This window comes from Phyllobates terribilis, unplaced genomic scaffold, assembly GCF_046119375.1.
Source record: "Phyllobates terribilis strain yellow unplaced genomic scaffold, ASM4611937v1 Scaffold_11__3_contigs__length_659146591, whole genome shotgun sequence".
Classification (NCBI taxonomy): domain Eukaryota; kingdom Metazoa; phylum Chordata; class Amphibia; order Anura; family Dendrobatidae; genus Phyllobates; species Phyllobates terribilis.
Genome location: NW_027362771.1, coordinates 629839694 through 629862519, shown reverse-complemented (window position 1 = coordinate 629862519; position 22826 = coordinate 629839694). Strand labels below are relative to the sequence as shown.

At 42.6% G+C, this 22826-nt stretch overlaps 1 protein-coding gene across 1 annotated transcript; it reads left to right on the top strand.

Moving 5' to 3' along the window:
• Window positions 1–9973: 9973 nt before the first annotated feature.
• Window positions 9974–10897, top strand: LOC141167486 (olfactory receptor 11L1-like). Its single transcript, XM_073654887.1, has one exon. It carries the CDS (start codon window positions 9974–9976, stop codon window positions 10895–10897), a length of 924 nt encoding a protein of 307 aa, XP_073510988.1.
• The last annotated feature ends 11929 nt before the right edge of the window (window positions 10898–22826 follow it).

Genomic DNA, 22826 nt, shown 5'->3' with positions numbered 1-22826 from the left:
CGGTCCCCGAAACTAGTGGAGGCAGGAAACGACCCTCAGCTAGAAACAGGAGGCTGTGACACCCGCTAGGAAGGCACCACATAGGGTCAGGGAAACTGGCGCCAAGTTTACCAAGAGGAGGCCCGAGGCAGCCGGACAGAAGGGTTGGTAAGAAAGGCCAGACAAAGGACACACAAAGGGGGTCCTGTGAAGCACTCCAAAGTTATCTGGGAGTTGTCTGAGCCCCTCACCTGGTGAGCACAGTACGACGTGGGCAGCCGTTACCTGCAGACGTGGTCTGGATAATAAGAACTGTGAGTAAAGGCCCTGGACTGCATCACTGACTCCGTGTCATTACTGCTGCTGCCCTGCACCATCACCCCCATCCTCTGCATACACTGCCCTGAGGCTATACTCCTCCCGTGGGGAGTTATGCTACGCTCTGCTGCACCCACAACACCAGCCTCAGCGGTCTGCCCTGGTGCGGCGGTTCACTCTGACCGCAATCCACGGGTGGCGTAGTCGGACATTTAAACATCAAAACCACATAAATAGTTCCGCCACTGGTTTGACCGCCCTGAGCCACGGAACCGGGTTGCCGCCACGGAGACTACAACCACCAGCATCCACCAAAAAGGGTCCGGCTCCGGGTGTCCTAAGGCCCAGGGGGCACGTCAGAACATTTTCATCACCTTTCACAATCACCAATGGGACAAGGCAGGGATGTTCTCTGTCCCCTCTCTTATACATCCTAGTGATGGAGCACCTGCTCTCATCAATTCGCCATAACCTCAATATTAGGTGGATTGAGGTGGGAGGCACCGAGTACAAGTGCTCTCTATTTGCTGATGATGTCCTAGTATATATCACTCAATCACATATATCCATCCATGCTGTTATGGCTGAAATAGATCACTTTGTTACATGGTCAAATTTTAAAATCAATGCAGCGAAGTCTGAGGCCCTCGATGTCTCCCTCCCCAAATCCATATAGGATTCCATCCAGTCCAACTTTCCCTTTGCCTGGCCCTCACAGGGTATCAAATACTTAGGAATTCCTATTCATAGAGACCTCTCCCATCTATGTTATCTTAATTTTGGGCCCTTTATTGAACAACTCCATACAGACCACGGTTGGCAAGTTAAAACTGTAAGATTCACTACGTGAACCACTGGTGTTTTGTGGAAAAGCACATGTACACTGTGTTCCAAATTATTATGCAAAAAGTGTTTAGGAGTGATAAGGGAAGAATTTGTTTGTTTGTCAGTTAAACTCATTGATGGTGATGTGTGTCAGGGCTCTTTATATCACTGTAAGCAATTGCAGACACCTGTGCTAATTAGTTTGGCAGGTGTGTCCAATGAAAGGCAAGACTACTTAAGAAGGCTGTCTCACATTATTAAGCAGCCTACATTTTCTGCCAAAATGGGAAAGAAAAAGGATGTGTCGGCTGCTGAGAAGCAACAAATTGTGGAGTGTTTAGGTCAAGGCATGACTACAATCAACATTGTGCGATGATCAGGATGAAGTGTCTTGGCAATCAAGAAGTATGTAGCTGATTCACAGTACACACGTGTGCGTGCTGATAAGGGCAAATTGAGGACTCTTTCCTACAGGCAATTACGTCAGGTTGAAAGAGCAGCGGCAAAAAAGCCTTGTCATAGCAGCAGACAAGTTTTTGAAGCTGCTTGTGCCTCCAACGTCCCCCGAACAACAAGATGCAGGGTCCTTCAGAGGTTTGCAGCTGTGCATACGCCATCCTGTCGACCTCCTCTATCCACTTCACACAAGCAGAAACGGCTCCAGTGGGCCAAACATTACATGAAGACTGATTTCAAAACTGTTTTGTTCACGGATGAGTGCCGTGCAGCGCTCGATTGTCCAGATGGATGGAGTGGAGGATGGCTGGTTGATGGACACCCCACGCAAACACGGCTACAGCGCGAACAAGAAGGAGGCGGAGTAATGTTTTGGGCTGGAATCATGGGGAGAGAGATTGTCGGCCCCTTTAGGATCCCTGAAGGCGCTAAAGATGAACTCCATAATGTATGTGGATTTTCTCAAACAGCACTTCCTGCCATGGTTCAAGAAGAAGAACTGTGTATTTCACAGCAAGATCATTTTTCTGCATGATAATGCACCATCTCATGCTGCACATAAAACATCTGCATCTCTGGCTGATATGGGCATAAAAGGGGACAAACTTATGGTGTGACCCCCATGCTCCCCTGACCTCTACCCCATTCAGAACCTTTGGAGCATCATTAAAAGGAGTGTCTATGATGGCGGGAGGCAGTTCACATCTAAGCAACAGCTCTGGGAGGGTATTCTGTCCTCATGCAAAACAATTGAAGCAGAAACCATCCAAAACCTGACAAATTCAATGGACGAAAGAGTTCAGAAGCTCCTTTCGAACAAGGGGTCCTATGTGAAAATGTAACATCACCTAGAATAAAGTTTTGAGTTGAAAACTGTTTGATTTCAGTTTCTAACAACCTGCTAATGCTTATAATTTCAAAAATGACCATTTTTTTGGTCTTTATTAAAATGAAAAGGTTGATCGAAAAGTTTGGGGGATCTAAGAGTGTGGCAAACCAGTAGTCATGATTACTTCGAATTCTGACAATATGAGGGTCATGCTGCAGGTAGTGCAGCAAGAAGGCACTTATGTGTCTTGCGCATCTCGGAGCCCCAAAATTATTTTCCGGGCTAGATGCAGCTAAAAATTATTATTAATTTTAAAACTGGTGAAGCTTTAGTATAGATGGCCTAATAGGATCAGTGCTGCACACTGCTACAAAGCCCAAATTATTTTCCAGTCAAGATACAGATAAACATGATTAGTAATTTTAAATCTGGTGGAGCTTATTATAGATGGCCTAATAGAATCAGTGCTGCACACTGCTACAAAGCCCAAATTATTTTCCAGCCAAGATACAGATAAACATGATTAGTAATTTGAAAGCTTAAAACGGTTGGTAGGGTGATTTTAACCAATCATCAAGCTTTTACTCTCCCCAGGATGACACAGGGGTAGAAAAGTCATTTCGGATCCATGATTTGTTCATCTTTATGAACGTGAGTCTGTCTACGTTATCAGTGGAGAGCCGCGTGCGCTAATCTGTCAGCACACCACCAGCAGCGCTGAACACACGTTCAGACAGAACGCTGGCTGCGGGGCATGACAAGATCTCCAAGGCGTAAGTGGCTAGCTCCGGCCATTTATCCAGATTGGAAGCCCAAAAAGAGCAAGGGTCCAGTGACACAGTCGTGGCTGCAATGTTTACTTGGAGATACTCCTGTACCATCGTCTCTAGGCGTTGACTATGTGTCAGACTTCTTGTCTCCTGTGGCCTTGCAAAGGATGGGCTAAAAAAGTGGTGAAATGATTCCTCAAAATTGATGTTACCAGCAGATACTGTGGTTCTGTTACGGTTTGAGTGCTGAACACTTGACGGTCCCACGGTTGGCAAGTTGGAACTGTGAGATTCACTACGTGCACCACTGGTATTTTGTGGAAAAGCACATGTAAGATTCTGCAACAGTCTCTGCTGATACTCCTGCATGCGTGCATCCCTTTCTATGGCAGGAATAATTTCTGCAAATTTACTTTTGTACCGGGGATCTAACAGTGTGGCAACCCAGTAGTCAGGATTATTTCTAATTCTCACAATTCGAGGGTCATGTTGCAGGTAGTGCAGCAAGAAGGCACTCATGTGTGTTGCGCATCCAGGAGCACCAAGTCCCTGTTGTGTTGTTGGCGAGGTAACAATCATTCTTCCTTCCTCTGTCCTCTCCCCCCAACCTCGCACAACAGAAATGTGATCAAGGTCTCCCTCATCTGATGAGTCTTCCATCAGTTCGTCCTCCACTCCTTCCTGGGCTCCTGCACCTTCCTCACTAGTTTGGCTGCTACCATGCGCCCTGGTAAAACCATCTCCCCCACCCTCAAATGCCTGCCGACTTGGTGCTGCCGACCGTCTGGACCTTGCAGATGTTAGCCCTTCCGCATACAACTCCTCCTCCTCTACTTCCTCCACCTCCTCTTGTGCCACCACCTGACTCCGAATTCTGTTTAACATGTGCTCCAGCATGTAAATCACCAGAATAGTCATGCTGATAATGGCATCGTCAGCACTAAACATCTTCGTCGCCATTTCAAAACTGTGCAGAAGGGTGCATAGGTCCCTGATCTGAGATCACTCCTCCAGCGTGATTTGCCCCACCTCTGGATCTCGTTGGCCCAGGCTATACGTCAGAAAGTATTGCACCGGGGCTTGTCGGTGCTGCCACAGTCGCTGCAACATGTGCAGAGTTGAATTCCACCGGGTAGGCACATCGCATTTTAGCCGGTGAAGTGGCAGGCCCAACGACTTCTGTAGAGATGTAAGGCGCTGAGCTGCGGGATGCGAACGGCGATAGTGAGCACACAGCGACCGTGCCCTCTGCAGAAGGCCATCTAGTCTGGGATAGTGGGCTAAAAATTCCTGGACAACCAGGTTCAACACGTGAGCCATAAAAGGCACGTGTGTGACATTGCCCCGGCGAAGGGCCGCACCCAGGTTTGCAGCATTGTCGCACACGGCCTTCCCTGGTTTCAGGTCCAGTGGAGACAACCATTCATGAAATTGGTTCTCCAGAGCTGACCACAACTCCTCAGCTGTGTGACTCACATTTCCCAGACATTTCAATGTAAAAACCGCCTGATGACGTTGAGCCCTACTGCCAGCATAGTAAGGAGGTGTGCAGGATCCCTTCTGCGCAGTTAGAAAGCTTGTGGCATGACCAGACAGGCTTTGGGTGCAGGTGGAAGACCGAGAGGAGATTGAGGAGGCAGAAGCAGTGGAGGAACTTTGACATAAAGAGGATTGACGCACAACTCATGGGGACGGCAAGACTTGGACAGCAGCCCCTTGTCCTGCTGTCACCATAGTTACCCAGTGCCCAGTCAGCGACATGTAACGCCCCTGTCCATGCCTACTCGTCCAAGTGTCTGTGGTGAAATGCACCCTGTCACACACAGAGTTTCTCAAAGAAGCGGTGATGTTGTGTGCGACATGCTGGTGGAGCGCAGGCACACCTTTCTTTGAGAAGTAGTGCCGACTGGGCATCTGGACCTGGGGCACTGCGACGGACATAAGGTCTCGAAAATCCTCTGTGTCCACCAGGCGGAAAGGCAGCATTTCTGTAGCCAAGAACTTGCAGATGGTGAAATTCAACCTCTTAGCTTTCTCATAGCTAGGAGGAAATGGTCTTTTACTTGTCCACATCTGAGGGACCGAGGGCTGGCTATTGTGCTTAGACGGGGTTGATAAGGGTATCCCCGGCAAACTGCCGGTCTGTGAGGAAGATGCAGGCGGACATGTTAGGTTGCCTTGATCCAAAGGTGGTGCTATCGATGTCGGACAGCGCTCAACACCAGCTGGTGTTACCACCTCCAAAGAAAATGATGACCTGCCAATCACGCTGGCTGTTGCGGGTAAAGAGGTGGCAGGTCTGCGCCCCAAAACAGGTGTGACTGCTGTCCCCCCAGTCACAGAGAATGAAGATGCCGCGTATGCACAAGATATGGCAGATGGTGGTTGGCCCGGCCGGCTAGGCCGCATTGTAGCACACTGAGCTTCCCACTGAAACTTATGCTTCATGTCCATGTGCCGGTTCATGCATGAAGTACTCAAACTATGTATTTTTTGGCCTCTACTTAGCTTTTGCTGACAAATGTTACAGATAACACGAGTTGGGTCATCTTTATCGATCTGAAAAAATGCCCAGGCTATGCAAGGCTTAGCACCCGTGCGACCTGAAGAGCCACCACGACTTGTGGTGAGAGGCAGAGTTGTGTTTGAGGATGCAGTTGTTGACGTGCTTCCAGTACTACGTCTCTGTCAAGGAAGGCGCAACCTGACCTCGTTGTCACTAGCATCTTCCTCCACCTCCTCTGCTGACCTCATCTCTTGGCTGACTGTGGGTTGACAGTAAGTGGGATCTCCAACCTCATCATCATCACCCTGTGCGTTATCACACCCGTCGTCCTCAGAGCCAACCTGTTCCTGCCCTGACAAAAAACTAAAGTTGTCGCTCCAATCAGGTATTTGAGTCTTATCATCGTCTTCCTCATTGTCTCCACCAACAGGAGTTACAGTTTGGGAATGAGGGTCTACATTATGGTCAGAACCTTCTGCGTCTGGTCCTGGATCCGACTCATAAATATTCTGGGCATCAGTGCAGATCATTTCCTCGTCTAGATTCACAGAAGCGCTGGTGTCGACCTCTGATTCCCAGGCTATAGTATGAGTAAACAGCTCTGCAGACTCAACCATCTGTTCTACCTCATACTCAGACGGGCAGCTGGAGATTTGGGAGCTGTGAGGAAGCAAGTGCGATTGGGGTGACACCTTTGAGGACTGGAGTATTTGTGATGTTGAAGTTGATGTGGAGGAGAGCCAACCTAAAGGAGCACTTGATATCCGTTGAAGCACCTGCTGTTTTTGTGCCTCATCTGGAATTTGTAGCGATTGGCGTGGCCGTAAGAAAGGAATCTTATCACATTGTCTGCTAAAAGAAGTAGACATTTTAGTTTGGCTGGAAGATGGTCTTTCTTCTGCAGATGTTACTGTTGCTTTAACACCTACCCCACGGACACAACCTTTTTTCCCCTTCCCAACACGCCTTCCCCTTTCCACCAGCAGCAGGCCTTTTTCCACTCATTTTGGTGGTTAACTAATTAACAACTCTGGAGTTGTTTGCACAAAAAAACAATGGATGGGAACCGAGCAGAGCTGAGTGGCCAAACTGTGGTATTAGGCCAAAACTATTGGCTGGGTTAGATGCAGAAAAAAATTATATTCAATTTGCAACCTGATGGAGGTCAGTATAGATGGACTAATAGAGAAAGTCCCACACACTGCTAGAAGGCCAAATATTTTTTCAGAGCTAGATGCAGAAAAAAATATATTCAGTTTGCAACCTGATGGAGGTCTGTATAGATGGATTAATAGAACAAGTCCCACACACAGCTAGAAGCCCAATATTTTTTCAGAGGTAGATGCAGAAAAAAATATATTCAGTTTGCAACCTGATGGAGGTCTGTATTGATGGACTAATACAACAAGTCCCACACAAAGCTAGAAGCCCAATATTTTTTCAGAGGTAGATGCAGAAAAAAATATATTCAGTTTGCAACCTGATGGAGGTCAGTATAGATGGACTAATACAACAAGTCCCACACACAGCTAGAAGGCCCAATATTTTTTCAGAGGTAGATGCAGAAAAAAATATATTCAGTTTGCAACCTGATGGAGGTCTGTATAGATGGATGAATACAACAAGTCCCACACACAGCTAGAAGCCCAATATTTTTTCAGAGCTAGATGCAGAAAAAAATTATATTCAATTTGCAACCTGATGGAGGTCAGTATAGATGGACTAATAGAATGATGCTATGCCCAAAAGATTTCACTTCACTAGGTGCAGTAAAAAAATTGGTATTCTATACACAGGTGGTATATCTTGCAACACAGATAGGCTACTCCACTGACTAACACACTCTGCAATAGGCCAAAAAGGATTAGCTTTGCTAGATTCAGCCAAATGCTGTGAAAAAAACTTGCACAGCACTGGCACAGACCTGTCTGGCAAAAACTGATAGGAACTGATGTAACCTAGTCCTGAAAAGGACTCCAATTACAATTAGTCTTTACTCCCACAATCTATTTAAGAGCACAGACCTGCCTGATAAAAGTCGTAGGAAATGCTGTAACCTAGTCCTTAAAAGGACTGCAATCACAACTATTCCCTACTCCCAAGCTATCTGTAGATTTGTGCGAAAATTGGCTTGAAATTTACAAGGTATAGCGCACACAGCAACAGCGGTGCCGTCTAACACGCAGCTGCAGCAGTGAGAAAATGGTGGCGACGGGGAAAATGGCTTGGTCTTATAGGGCAAGGACATGTGACATACACTGCCAATGACACATGCCCTTGCTTGTGTGAAAAAAAGCACTTCGCTCCGTGTGTGCGCTGCTGATAGGCTGACAGATTGCACCTCCCCACTGTAAATGCGGGAAAGAGAAAAAAAAAATGGAGATCTTCATTGTTCCTGCAGAGATCCATCCCCTGCCCCTCCCCCCACCCCGCTGTACACTCAAACTGCGTATTAACATTAATTTTCATCATTACTGAGAAAAAATCCAGTTATGATTTTGGTGCACGAACAGTTATCGAACATAACCTCGAACAGCCGAATTTTTCTCAAATTGTTCGTGTTCGCCGAACGGCTCGAACACCGCCCAAAACAGCTCGAATTTGAGATTGGCGAACAGTTCGAGTAGAACAACGCTCATCTCTAGTTAAGACAATACAATTTAGCATTAAGGCTTCACATAGTGTATTTGTGGATTTTGTTTCTTTTTCTAAGTTCTAAAAGCCAAAATTAGATATTGGTCTTTTTTATTTAATATGTCTGAAAAGTAAAGAAATATGTTTTAAAAATGAGCCTCAAAAGGAAAATATGATGGCATAAGCAAAATATTCAGGCATAGAATGTATGGCATACAGTATGTGCTTAGAATATCCACATTGTGACTTGAATACTTAGAGCAAGTTTCTTTTAGCCTCACACAACGCGTTTACCAAGATGCATAAAACTGTAACCAGACATTTAACAAAGAACAACCCACTGAACATGTAAAGTTGGGTTCAAGTTTCATATAACAAGATTTCTGTAATGGACTGGGTGGTGGAACCTCTGAGCCATGATCCGAGGAGGACCCTGAGGGGCTTGACTAGATGCCTCACCAAGTCCAACCTCGGATGCACGGCGACTGGCAATACCAAAATTTGAAGAGAGATGAAGGAGATGGGACCAGGTGTTATTCTGCGACTGACCTTGAGTGGAAGGCAGCTGACCCCCAAGGACAGGATGCAGTAATAGCCAGGAATGGTAGATTGGCTGACACCGCTGGTATAGTGACTGGCACGCCAGACACACAGGCAGGAAGGTACAGGTGAGCACGGCTGGTGTACAGGCAGACTGGTGCTGGCGGGCACGTCTGATAAACAGGCAGGCTGGTGCTGGTAGGCATAGCTGATATATAAGCAAGCAGGCAGGCACGGCTGATGCACTGTCGGGCAGCAGCTGTACTGGCAGGCAGGTGGACACAACTGATATACAGACAGGTATACAGGAATACAAGCACTGGGACCTGAGAACTGACAAAATTGTTAGAAATATAAATGGGAGGAAGAGAACAGGACGTTCGCGAAACGCGTATGAATGTAGTTTTAATCATTAAATACTAGTTTCCAACCTTTTTGATCATCGGATCATCATTCCACATGGAGGAGCGTGGATATCCATACATATTTCTTCTTTCGCATCCACTTGCTGAGGTAAAAGAGTTAGAAACAAACTTATTACATTGCACAGGCACCTCCCATCATGTGGAGATGCCTTAAATAATCAGTGTTTCCCAGTCATTGACTCAAGATACTTTAGTACGGCACACGTTGTCTCTTTCAGAGGACATGACCGCGCCCTAAGCACAGTACTAGGGGATTTGCTCGCTGTGTGCGCACCCCAGACATCACCAGCTGAACCAGAAAGTGCTAGACAGGGGCCGTGGCAGTGAGTTTGTCGGCGTCTTTACCATCGGAGGCAGAAAACAGAGATGCTGGTGCTACAAAATTTTGCTTCAGTATGGTACGTGCATCAAGTTACATGATGCTACACTTGTATTAGCAATGTATATGTTAAAGCAAAAATAGCAAACACATGCGTATCAGTAAGTCAGTGCACATATGTTAAAAAATAATGCATGTGATAATAAATATATTATCTCATCGTTCTGGATATTCTAAAAGTGCATATGGTATAGTAAGCTCCTGGGGTGTATCTCATAATAAAAGAGTTAATTTACTTTGATTTCTGGACATCCAGTATTGTAATGTATTCAATGTATTTTTATTTTTTTTATTTTTTTTTTCTACTGTAAAATGCAGCCTGACAATCTGACTGATGTCATAGAGTTTGTCCTTTTTGGTTTTCAAGGAAGTCTAAAGCAAAGAGGTTTACTCTTCTGTTTGCTTTTGGTAGCATTTTGGGCCACGTTATGTGGTAATCTCCTAATTGTCTTGCTAGTGTCCACCAGCAATAATCTCCACACTCCAATGTACTTCTTCATCTCACAACTGTCCATCAGTGACATCTTGATAACTTCAGATATTGTCCCCAACTTGCTCCGAACACTACTAAACAATGGGGGGACAATTACTTTTATTAACTGCATGATTCAGTTTTATTTTTTCTGTGCTGCTGAAATGTTTGAATGTCTTCTTCTCATGGTGATGTCCTATCACCGATATGTGGCCATCTGTAATCCCCTCCGTTACTCCTGTATCATGACAAATGGACATTGTATGAGATTGGTCGTCAGTTCTTGGCTGATCAGTTTTTCCACTGCATTTGTTGACACTTTTTCAGCATCAAGACTAAAGTTTTGTGGGTCGAAAATCATTGACCATTTGCTTTGTGATCTTGTTCCCTTACAGGAAATTTCCTGCTCTGATACATTTCCCATAAAACTACAATTATACTTACTAAGTATTCCATTTGTAATTATTCCCAGTTTAATAATTGTTATTTCGTATGTGAAGATTATCCATGCCATCTTACAGATTCCATCTAATATCAGTAGACAGAAAGCATTCTCCACCTGTAGCTCCCACCTCATTGTAGTCTCCATATTCTACTGGACCATGTTCAGTGTCTATGTTGTCCCAACAAAAGGACGAACGCTCACCATGAGTAAGATCCTATCACTGCTATATTCAGTGTTTACTCCTTTAATCAACCCCATCATATATAGCCTGAGAAATAAAGACATTATTAAAGCCATACAGGAAGCAATTGATATGTGAATAGTCCAAGAAAAAAGTAAAGAATTGGAACTATGTAATTATATGGAAAGTGGACAAAGGTGGTAACCTTATACATTAAACCAGAAAATATTACATTAATGAAGCTAAAAGGCAATTTTCAGACCACAGAACATGTATCCTATTACAACAGGTCCCTATTCATAAAAAATATACTAAAATTACGGTCTTTTTTGTGGAGACAAGTAGAAATAGGCATACTATCCAAGAAGATAGTAGAGAAGTTATTCCCAGAAATCCCCAAAAAGCCCCATTGGTATTTTTTACCTAAAGTCCACAAATCTATAACCACCCCACCGGGCCGTCCAATTATCTCAGGAGTGGGATCTTTAATTGAGCCATTGTCTAAATACATAGATTTGCTCTTACGACCCCTCCTAAGAGATGTACCCTCATATATTAAAGACACCAATGAATTTTTACAGGGTTTACAAGATATTGAGTGGCTGAAGGAATTTTCACTGGCTTCAATAGATGTCGAAAACTGTATAGCAGGATACCGCAACATCAAGGTATATATAACGGGGTATTCTGAGATGTACGGAAAAAAAGTAGTGCATACATTTATTTTTTCTGTGATAAAATAGAATTAGTGTTGAGCCACCCCCATAGTGTTCGGGTTCGGTTCGTCTAACACCGGCTTGTTCGTCGAACGGTTCGTCGAACACCGTCGAACACCGTTAAAACCAATGGCAGGGATTGTCTGCCACTCACTGTAATGGCACAGCCATGGTGGTTGTGGCATTACAGTGGTTGCCCAAATCGATGGGAACAGTGCTCACAGTGAAACATGAATTGCCGGCAATTCAACAGCGGCATACACCGGTACCCGACAATTTAGAATAGAAAGAATAGAGCATCACACATAGAAACATGTCAGTCACATATATAAGAAGTACAGTGACAGTGTTGGTTAGTGTACTTGTCATTTAGTGTTAATTATAAAGGATTTATTAAAAAAAAATTGGCGTGGAGTACCCCGTAATTTTAGTCTCTAGTGGAGGTTAAGCAGATGTCTGGGGCAGATGTTTGAAGCCTGGGAAGGGGGTAATACCCACAGAGCTTCCCAAGCTACTAATATCAGCCCCCAGCTGAATAACTAGCCTTTACTAGCTATTAAAATGGGGGACCCCCCCAAAAAATGACGTGGGGTTCCCCCTATTTTAATAGCTAGCATAGGCAAAGGCAGACAGCTGGGGGCTGATATTAATAGCCCAGGAAGGGTGCCATGAATATTGCCCCCCTCCCAGGCTAGAAACACCAGCCATCAGCCGCTCCAGAAATGGCGCATCGATAGGATGCGCCGATTCTGGCACTAAGCCTCACTTTTCCCACTGCCCTGTAGTGGTGGCAGTGGGGTAATAGGGCTGGGGTTGATGTCAGCTTATAATGCCAGCTGACATCAAGCCCAGGTTAGTAATGGTGAGGCGTCTATAAGACACCCCCATTACTAACCCCATAGTGAAAGTGAATGTGAAATAAAAACACCAACACCCAGAATAAAGTCCTTTAATTGAAATAAAGACACAATTCTTTATTGTTCTAAATTAAACCATACTTACCTTCACGTACATTCCAGCTGAAGCTAACAATCTCCTGCAATAAAAGAAAAATAATAAACCAACCTCATCCTTACCTTTCCATGGTTCCCACGACAGCTTCAGCTCTGCTACATTGACATGACAGGCTGGACCGCAGCAGATCGCTGCCATCCATATTGCCATGCCGCAGACACTGAGAAGCTCCTCAGTGAAGCTCCTCAGTGTCTGGCTGTGACGGCATCCGGATGAGCCGAGTCCAATGAACTCAGCTCACCTCATGCACGTCACTGACAGCGTGGGAGAATTCTCCTGCGCATGCGGAGCTGGCAAATGAAGAGTATTGAATTTCTTGGATGTAAAAGTACGAATAGAAAATGGCCGTTTAAATACAGAGTTTTATAGGAAAACTACTTCGGCTAATTCACTCCTTCATTTCAAGAGCTTTTACCCTAATCATATAAAAATGTCACTCCCCCTTCAATCAATTTCTCTGGCTACGTAAAATTAATAATATAGATACATGGTTTGAATTAAAGGCACAGGAGTTAAAACAAAGTTTTCTAAATAGAGGTTACCCAAAGCATATTTTGGATGAGGCGGAAAATAGACCAAGCGTTTTTCAACAAACAGATTTAATAAAATAAAAGAACAGATGTAAGAAGGGTAAAAGGTTTATTTTTAGCTTTAAATATGGCCCCATGGATAAAATCATTAGGTCTGCTATAACAAAAAACTGTCATGTGATTGAGTCAGATAAAGATTTGGCTGTGATTGCGGAACTACAATTACTTAATTAATTGCATATAAATGAAGCAATAATTTAAAAGATATCTTGGTAAGAAATCGTATTGTACCCCTAAAGAGAATAAAACCTATAGATAATCATAAGTGTGGGGACTGCTCCTTCTGCAGTCAGCAAATTACATTAAATCCTATCAGAATTGGCCCAATAGTACACAAAGTTAATCAATTTATCTCAAGTAAAACACAATCCGTAGTTTATGTGATCTTTTGTCCATGCAAAAAATTCTACATTGGTAAGACCATAAGACCTCTGTATATTAGATTTAGAGAGCACTTCAGATCAATTATTACAGGTGAAGGTTCTGTTAGACTTATTGAGCCCATGAAAAAAAGCACATAATTCTGATCCCAAAGTTTTGAGTTTTGCAGGACTAGAAAAGGTTGAACTACCGATCAGATGTGGCCATTTGAATAATAGACTATTGTGTAAAGAGACAAGGTGGATTCTGCAATTAAAAGCTCAGGGTATTAGTGGTCTTAATGATGAAGTGGAAATTACTGTGTTCTTATAATGTATTATATGAGTTTTTAATTTGTTGATGTGACGTGGTGTGTTTTCTATTTAAGAGCTAATCCCTCCACGAGCAGTTTGTTTTTGAACCCTTTGAATCACCAGCCAGGTGCAAAATGGAAGTCGTCAAGAAGGTTTCCCCACTTCGCCGGCTCCAGGTTCTAATATGTGATAAAGCAATAAAAGTCTTTCAACTGGAATCGCTTTCTGGAGAGCTGTCTTTCATCTCTCAGCAAAGTAGTCTAAGAATTTTCATAGGGTATAGGGGAAAGAAAGGAGCGCTATCTAAGCATAGTGGTAAGTGGAATAGATTTGGTAAAGTAAGTATGGTAAAATTTATATACTCACCTTATAGGGTTGTGGAAACTAAGGCACCACCCTAGATATTGTTAAATCCGATCTTTGGTCTCAGAAGTGAATTGCTGCTAACCTGGTGACCTGGAACGTTCCTTTGGAGGACTCAGTGTAGTATACCAAGGGAGAAGTAACAGGATAAAGCTTCAACTGATGCAATGGAAACTCCAAGTGATCTGAGGGATAAAAAATATATAAGATGACAGTGCAGTTCCTCTAGTACAAAGATATTTATTAAAACTTTTTTTTATAAATATTTTTGTACTTGAGCAACTTCTCTGTCATCTCATACATTTCTTATCCCTCCAATCACTTGGAGTCTCCATTACATCAGTGGAAGCGGCTTATCCTGTTACTTCTCTCTAAGTGAATAAACTAGTAATTTATCAATAATAATCCCAGTTAGTATAGCTAGATCTTTATTCAGAAAGACAGACTTTGCAGACAAAAACCCACATGGAAGACAAAATTGGTAAAACTTAGAAATTTGGAATATTACTTCCAACTAATAAGGATGTGAAAGGATACAAAATGTGTAATTTCAGGATGCACATCTTGTTAATGCTTTTTAGCATAAAGTTAAAATAAATATGAATTTGAAATGCCATATTTCCTTTTTTATGTTGGATTGTTTATTTTTCCATCCTTTTATGAAAAAATTCTGACTTACCAAGTTTGTGATGCAATTATATCGATAATGGACTTTCCATACAGGAACTAAAATATGAAGGGAAGAATAGACCAATTGCAAACCTATGCGTCTCCCTTCTCTATGATCTATTGTATAATGGATTATCCCATTTCTTGTCACTGTAGCTGAAGAGGTATTTTTGGCTTTGATATTTTACTGTAATTTAATATCTTTACTTAAAACGGGTCAAAATTCACTTCATCGTCACTGAAATCTTTCCAATAGATATAAGAAAATCTTCTGGAATTCGAATTCAGAAGTTTCACCATATTTTTTCTAAAATAGTTAATGCACAACAAATTGGTTTGCCATCATTTATAAGTATTTCAAAGCCATCAATAACACTCAAAAGATTCATGTAATAATCTCTAGCCTACTAGCATTGTATTCAATCCTTTTCAAGTTGTATAATGCAAAAACCCATCATAGAAATGGAAAAGTAAATTTATTATATTTAGCGAGTGGTAATGGTATTGGTTGTGTTTAATTTAAGACATAGCAAAATCAATCCAGCATCTCTTCAAGTGCAGATGCTAACGTGGCGGGTTGTGTCAGAGAATGTTTTTTCTTGATCCTGGAAGGGAAAACATCTAATTTTGTTCTTGATCTATTAAGTTCCATTTTTGCTTTTAGGCTTTCTACAATTGATGATTGAAATATAATACATGAACCTGTCACCTGACTCAATACAAAAAGAACCACGAGCTCCAGAATTCTCATAAGATCTTTTCTTTCATTTTTTTGGTATATAAAGTTATAAAAAAAGGAACGCATTTCAAAAGGTTAAAACATCCTTAACTATGACATAAAAAATATTGATACAAATATCACATTATACTGACACATTGAAAATTAATTATTAGATATTCTTCAGACATCTGTGAGCAATAAATGCAGCTGATTGTGCACAAAAACTATTTCACTTTCACTGAACTCCTTCTCGCAAAAGGATGTTGTGTTCACATCCTGGAAAGGGATACTATTGTGAAGATTTAATATACAGTTCACATAAAAAAACTTGCGTGCCACCATTTCCCACTCTGCTTAAGCATCAGATAGCAGGCAAATGTCACTTTTCATTGTTGCATGGGATTCCCCATAATGCCCTGCAGTTATGACATCAAGTGGCTTTTCATACCTTGTGCAGTGCTGATCAGATTAGTGTTCTTAATGGTGGAGCATAGTCTATGCAGCAGAGTCATTTTCCATCTCCAAAGTCATTAATTAAGTCTCTCTCTCCTGTAGCGTGTAAGCATTTATGGTCAGTGGGATCCTCTCTCTCCTGTAGAGTGTAAGCTCTTATTATCCGCATGGCCCTCTCTCTCCTGTAGAGTGTAAGCACTTATGATCAGTGGGATCCTCTCTCTCCTGTAGAGTGTAAGCTTTTATGGTCAGTAGGGTCCTCTCTCTCCTGTAGAGTGTAAGCATTTATGGTCAGTGGGGTCTTTCTCTCTCCTGTAGAGTGTAAGCTCTTATGGTTAGTGGGGTCCTCTCTATCCTGTAGAGTGTAAGCACTTATGGTCAGTGGGGTCCTCTCTCTCCTGTAGCGTGTAAGCATTTATGGTCAGTGGTGTCTTCTCTCCTGTAGAGTGTAAGCTCTTATTATCAGTATGGCCCTCTCTCTCCTGTAGAGTGTAAGCACTTAAGGTCTGTGGGGTCCTCTCTCTCCTGTAGAGTGTAAGCATTTATGGTCAGTGGGGTCTTCTCTCCTGTAGAGTGTAAGCTCTTATGATCAGTGGTCACTGGGATCCTCTGTCTCTCTCTTCTGTTTAGTGTAAGCTCTTTTGATCAATGGGATCCTCTTTCTTTCTAGACTATAAAGCGTAATCTATTTTGGTCAGTGAAGTTCTCTCTTTCTCATTCCTCACACCCATGAGATATAGGGTCTGTCTTGGGCCCTATATAGGGTCTGTCTTGGGCCCTATATTATTTAATATATTTATTAATGATCTACTAGAAGGGTTGCATAGTAAAATAACAATATTTGCAGATGATACTAAACTTTGTAAAGTAGTTAATACAGATGAGGATAGGACACAGCTACAGGAGGATTTAGATAAATTGGGGAGTTGGGCCAAAAAATGGCAAATGGGGTTCAATGCCGATAAATGTAAGGTCATGCACATGGGAAAGAAAAACAGCAGTCACCCATACATATTAAATGGGAAACCGTTGGGGAAATCTGACATGGAGAAGGACCTGGGGGTCATGGTTAACAGCAAATTAAATTGGAGTGCCCAGTGTCAGGCAGCAGCTGCGAAGGCAAATAGAGTCATGGCATGCATCAGAAGAGGAATAGGGGCATATGATGAGAACATTGTTCTTCCGCTGTATAAAGCGCTGGTAAGGCCGCACTTAGAATATTGTGCACAGTTCTGGGCTCCGGTGCACAGGAAAGACATATTGGAGCTAGAGAGGGTACAAAGGAGGGCGACTAAGGTAATAAAGGGAATGGAGGGACTAGAATACCCAGAGAGGTTGTCAAAATTAGGCCTATTTACGTTGGAAAAGAGAAGGCTTAGGGGAGACCTCATAAACATGTATAAATACATCAGGGGGCAGTACAGAGATCTCTCCCATGACCTGTTTATACCAAAGATGGTGACAAAGACGAGGGGGCACACTATGCATCTGGAGGAAAGGAGGTTCCTGCACCAGCATAGAAGGGGATTCTTTACGGTCAGAGCCGTGAGACTCTGGAACTCTCTGGGAGAGGAAGTGGTGATGTCCAATTCACTTAATGAGTTCAAGAGAGGCCTGGACGCCTTACTTGGGAACAATAAAATTACATTTTATGCTTAGTTAATTAATCCAGGGATTTAATCTGACTGCCAGATTGGTGTCGAGAAGTGAATTTTTCCTCAATGATGTAAATTGGCCTATACCGCATGTTTTTTTTTTGCCTTCCCCTGGATCAACGCTGCAAAATAGCTGCAGTGTACAAGAAATAGGCTGAACTGGATGGACGCTTGTCCTTTTTCGGCCTTATAAACTATGTAACTATGTAACTATGTGAATTTTACGAGCAATTACAAGCATTACAGTATTGAAATTTGCGCAAATTTAACAAACGTGAATCAAATTTCTGGTAACAATTTGTTGAAATCGTCAAATTTGAATTTCGAATAACCTGCTCATCTATAATAAATTATCAATCCTGTAGTACTGCAGCATATCGTATAAGCGATCAAGCAAACACAAGTTCAAGTGCCCTAAGTTGACTAAAAAATTAAATGCAGGTGCTTCACAGAGCTTTGTAACTATGCATTTTTTTCCAATAAAATGTTGTTTTAGTCCCATGTTTCTAATTTTCACAAGTGAAAATAGAAGAAAATGTACTCTATAATTTGTTTACCAATTTCTCCCAAACGTGGGAGAAAAAAAAACATATGTGTCAAAAAAAAGCTGCTGTTTAGTAGAGATGAGCGTTGTTCTACTCGAACTGTTCGCCAATCTCAAATTCGAGCTGTTTTGGGCGGTGTTCGAGCCGTTCGGCGAACACGAACAATTTGAGAAAAATTCGGCTGTTCGAGGTTATGTTCGATAACTGTTCGTGCACCAAAATCATAACTGGATTTTTTCTCAGTAATGATGAAAATTAATGTTAATACGCAGTTTGAGTGTACAGCGGGGTGGGGGGAGGGGCAGGGGATGGATCTCTGCAGGAACAATGAAGATCTCCATTTTTTTTTTCTCTTTCCCGCATTTACAGTGGGGAGGTGCAATCTGTCAGCCTATCAGCAGCGCACACACGGAGCGAAGTGCTTTTTTTCACACAAGCAAGGGCATGTGTCATTGGCAGTGTATGTCACATGTCCTTGCCCTATAAGACCCAGCCATTTTCCCCGTCGCCACCATTTTCTCACTGCTGCAGCTGCGTGTTAGACGGCACCGCTGTTGCTGTGTGCGCTATACCTTGTTAATTTCAAGCCAATTTTCGCACAAATCTACAGATAGCTTGGGAGTAGGGAATAGTTGTGATTGCAGTCCTTTTAAGGACTAGGTTACAGCATTTCCTACGACTTTTATCAGGCAGGTCTGTGCTCTTAAATAGATAGATTGTGGGAGTAAAGACTAATTGTAATTGGAGTCCTTTTCAGGACTAGGTTACATCAGTTCCTATCAGTTTTTGCCAGGCAGGTCTGTGCTAGTGCTGTGCAAGTTTTTTTCACAGCATTTGGCTGAATCTAGCAAAGCTAATCCTTTTTGGCCTATTGCAGAGTGTGTTAGTCAGTGGAGTAGCCTATCTGTGTTGCAAGATATACCACCTGTGTATAGAATACCAATTTTTTTACTGCACCTAGTGAAGTAAAATCTATTGGGCATAGCATCATTCTATTAGTCCATCTATACTGACCTCCATCAGGTTGCAAACTGAATATATTTTTTTCTGCATCTACCTCTGAAAAAATATTGGGCTTCTAGCTGTGTGTGGGACTTGTTTTATTAATCCATCTATACAGACCTCCATCAGGTTGCAAACTGAATATAATTTTTTTCTGCATCTAGCTCTGAAAAAATATTTGGCCTTCTAGCAGTGTGTGGGACTTTCTCTATTAGTCCATCTATACTGACCTCCATCAGGTTGCAAATTAAAAATAATTTTTATCTGCATCTACAGTACCTCTGAAAAAATATTTGGGCTTCTAGCTGTGTGTTGGACTTGTTCTATTAGTTCATCTATACTGACCTCCATCAGGTTGCAAATTGAATATAATTTTTATCTGCATCTAGCTCTGAAAAAATATTGGGCTTCTACCTGTGTGTGGGACTTTCTCTATTAGTCCATCTATACTGACCTCCATCAGGTTGCAAATTGAATATAATTTTTATCTGCATCTAGCTCTGAAAAAATATTTGGCCTTCTAGCAGTGTGTGGGACTTTCTCTATTAGTCCATCTATACTGACCTCCATCAGGTTGCAAATTAAAAATAATTTTTATCTGCATCTACCTCTGAAAAAATATTTGGGCTTCTAGCTGTGTGTGGGACTTGTTCTATTACTCCATCTATACTGACCTCCATCAGGTTGCAAACTGAATATATTTTTTTCTGCATTAACCTCTGAAAAAATATTGGGCTTCTAGCTGTGTGTGGGACTTGTTCTATTAATCCATCTATACAGACCTCCATCAGGTTGCAAACTGAATATATTTTTTTCTGCATCTACCTCTGAAAAAATATGTGGCCTTCTAGCAGTGTGTGGGACTTTCTCTATTAGTCCATCTATACTGACCTCCATCAGGTTGCAAACTGAATATAATTTTTTTCTGCATCTAGCTCTGAAAAAATATTTGGCCTTCTAGCAGTGTGTGGGACTTTCTCTATTAGTTCATCTATACTGACCTCCATCAGGTTGCAAATTAAAAATAATTTTTATCTGCATCTACATTACCTCTGAAAAAATATTTGGGCTTCTAGCTGTGTGTGGGACTTGTTCTATTAGTCCATCTATACTGACCTCCATCAGGTTGCAAATTGAATATAATTTTTATCTGCATCTAGCTCTGAAAAAATATTTGGCCTTCTAGCAGTGTGTGGGACTTTCTCTATTAGTCCATCTATACTGACCTCCATCAGGTTGCAAATTAAAAATATTTTTTATCTGCATCTACCACTGAAAAAATATTTGGGTTTCTAGCTGTGTGTGGGACTTGTTGTATTAGTCCATCTATACTGACCTCCATCAGGTTGCAAACTGAATATATTTTTTTCTGCATCTACCTCTGAAAAAATATTGGGCTTCTAGCTGTGTGTGGGACTTGTTGTATTAGTCCATCTATACTGACCTCCATCAGGTTGCAAATTAAAAATAATTTTTATCTGCATCTACAGTACCTCTGAAAAAATATTTGGCCTTCTAGCAGTGTGTGGTACTTTCTCTATTAGTCCATCTATACTGACCTCCATCAGGTTGCAAATTAAAAATAATTTTTATCTCCATCTAGCTCTGAAAAAATATTTGGCCTTCTAGCAGTGTGTGGGACTTTCTCTATTAGTCCATCTATACAGACCTCCATCAGGTTGCAAATTAAAAATAATTTTTATCTGCATCTACCTCTGAAAAAATATTTGTCCATCTAGCTGTGTGTGGGACTTGATCTATTAGTCCACCTATACTGACCTCCATCAGGTTGCAAATTCAAAATAAATTTTTGTCTGCATCTAGCTCTGAAAATATGTTTGGCCTTCTAGCAGTGTGTGGGACTTTCTCTATCAGTCTATCTATACTGACCTCCATCAGGTTGCAAACTGAATATATTTTTTTTCTGCATCTACCTCTGAAAAAATATTGGGCTTGTAGCTGTGTGTGGGACTTGTTCTATTAATCCATCTATACAGACCTCCATCAGGTTGCAAACTGAATAAAATTTTTTTCTGCATCTACCCCTGAAAAAATATTTGGGCTTCTAGCTGTGTGTGGGACTTGTTCTATTAGTCCATCTATACTGACCTCCATCAGGTTGCAAATTGAATATAATTTTTTTCTGCATCTAACCCAGCCAATAATTTTGGCTTAATACCACAGTTTGGCCACTCAGCTCTGCTCGGTTCCCATCCATTGTTTTTTTGTGCAAACAACTCCAGAGTTGTGAATTAGTTAACCACCAAAATGAGTGGAAAAAGGCCTGCTGCTGGTGGAAAGGGGAATAGGCGTGTTGGGAAGGGGAAAAAAGGTTGTGTTCGTGGGGTAGATGTTAAAGCAACAGTAACATCTGAAGAAGAAAGACCATCTTCCAGCCAAACTAAAATGTCTACTTCTTTTAGCGGACAATGTGATAAGATCGCTTTCTTACGGCCACGCCAATCGCTACAAATTCCAGATGAGGCACAAAAACAGCAGGTGCTTCAACGGATATCATGTGCTCCTTTAAGTGGGCTCTCCTCCACATCAACTTCAACATCACAAATACTCCAGTCCTCAAAGGTGTCACCCCAATCGCACTTGCTTCCTCACAGCTCCCAAATCTCCAGCTGCCCATCTGAGTATGAGGTAGAACAGATGGTTGAGTCTGCAGAGCTGTTTACTCATACTATAGCCTGGGAATCATAGGTCGACTCCAGAGCTTCTGTGAATCCAGACGAGGAAATGATCTGCACTGATGCCCAGAATCTTTATGAGTCGGATCCAGGACCAGACGCAGAAGGTTCTGACCATAATGTAGACCCTCATTCCCAAACTGTAACTCCTGTTGGTGGAGACAATGAGGAAGACGATGATAAGACTCAAATACCTGATTGGAGCGACAACTTTAGTTTTTTGTCAGGGCAGGAACAGGTTGGCTCTGAGGACGACGGGTGTGATAATGCACAGGGTGATGATGATGAGGTTGGAGATCCCACTTACTGTCAACCCACAGTCAGCCAAGAGATGAGGTCAGCAGAGGAGGTGAAGTTAGATGCTAGTGACGACGAGGTCAGGTTGCGCCTTCCTGGACAGAGACGTAGTACTGGAAGCACGTCAACAACTGCATCCTCAAACACAACTCTGCCTCTCACAACAAGTCGTGGTGGCTCTTCAGGTCGCATGGGTGCTAAGCCTTGCATAGCCTGGGCATTTTTTCAGATCGATAAAGATGACCCAACTCATGTTATCTGTAACATTTGTCAGCAAAAGCTAAGTAGAGGCCAAAAAATACATAGTTTGAGTACTTCATGCATGAACCGGCACATGGACATGAAGCATAAGTTGCAGTGGGAAGCTCAGTGTGCTACAATGCGGCCTAGCCGGCCGGGCCAACCACCGTCTGCCATATCTTGTGCATCCGCGGCCTCTTCATCCTCTGTGACTAGGGGGAGAGCAGTCACACCTGTTTTGGAGCGCAGACCTGCCACCTCTTTACCCGCAACAGCCAGCGTGATTGGCAGGTCATCATTTTCTTTGGAGGTGGTAACACCAGCTGGTGTTGAGCCCTGTCCGACATCGATAGCACCACCTTTGGATCAAGGCAACCTAACATGTCCGCCTGCATCTTCCTCACAGACCGGCAGTTTGCCGGGGACACCCTT

Excerpts from the sequence above, each read along its gene's own strand:
- LOC141167486 (XM_073654887.1), top strand. The coding sequence starts at position 9,974 with ATGCAGCCTGACAATCTGACTGATGTCATAGAGTTTGTCCTTTTTGGT.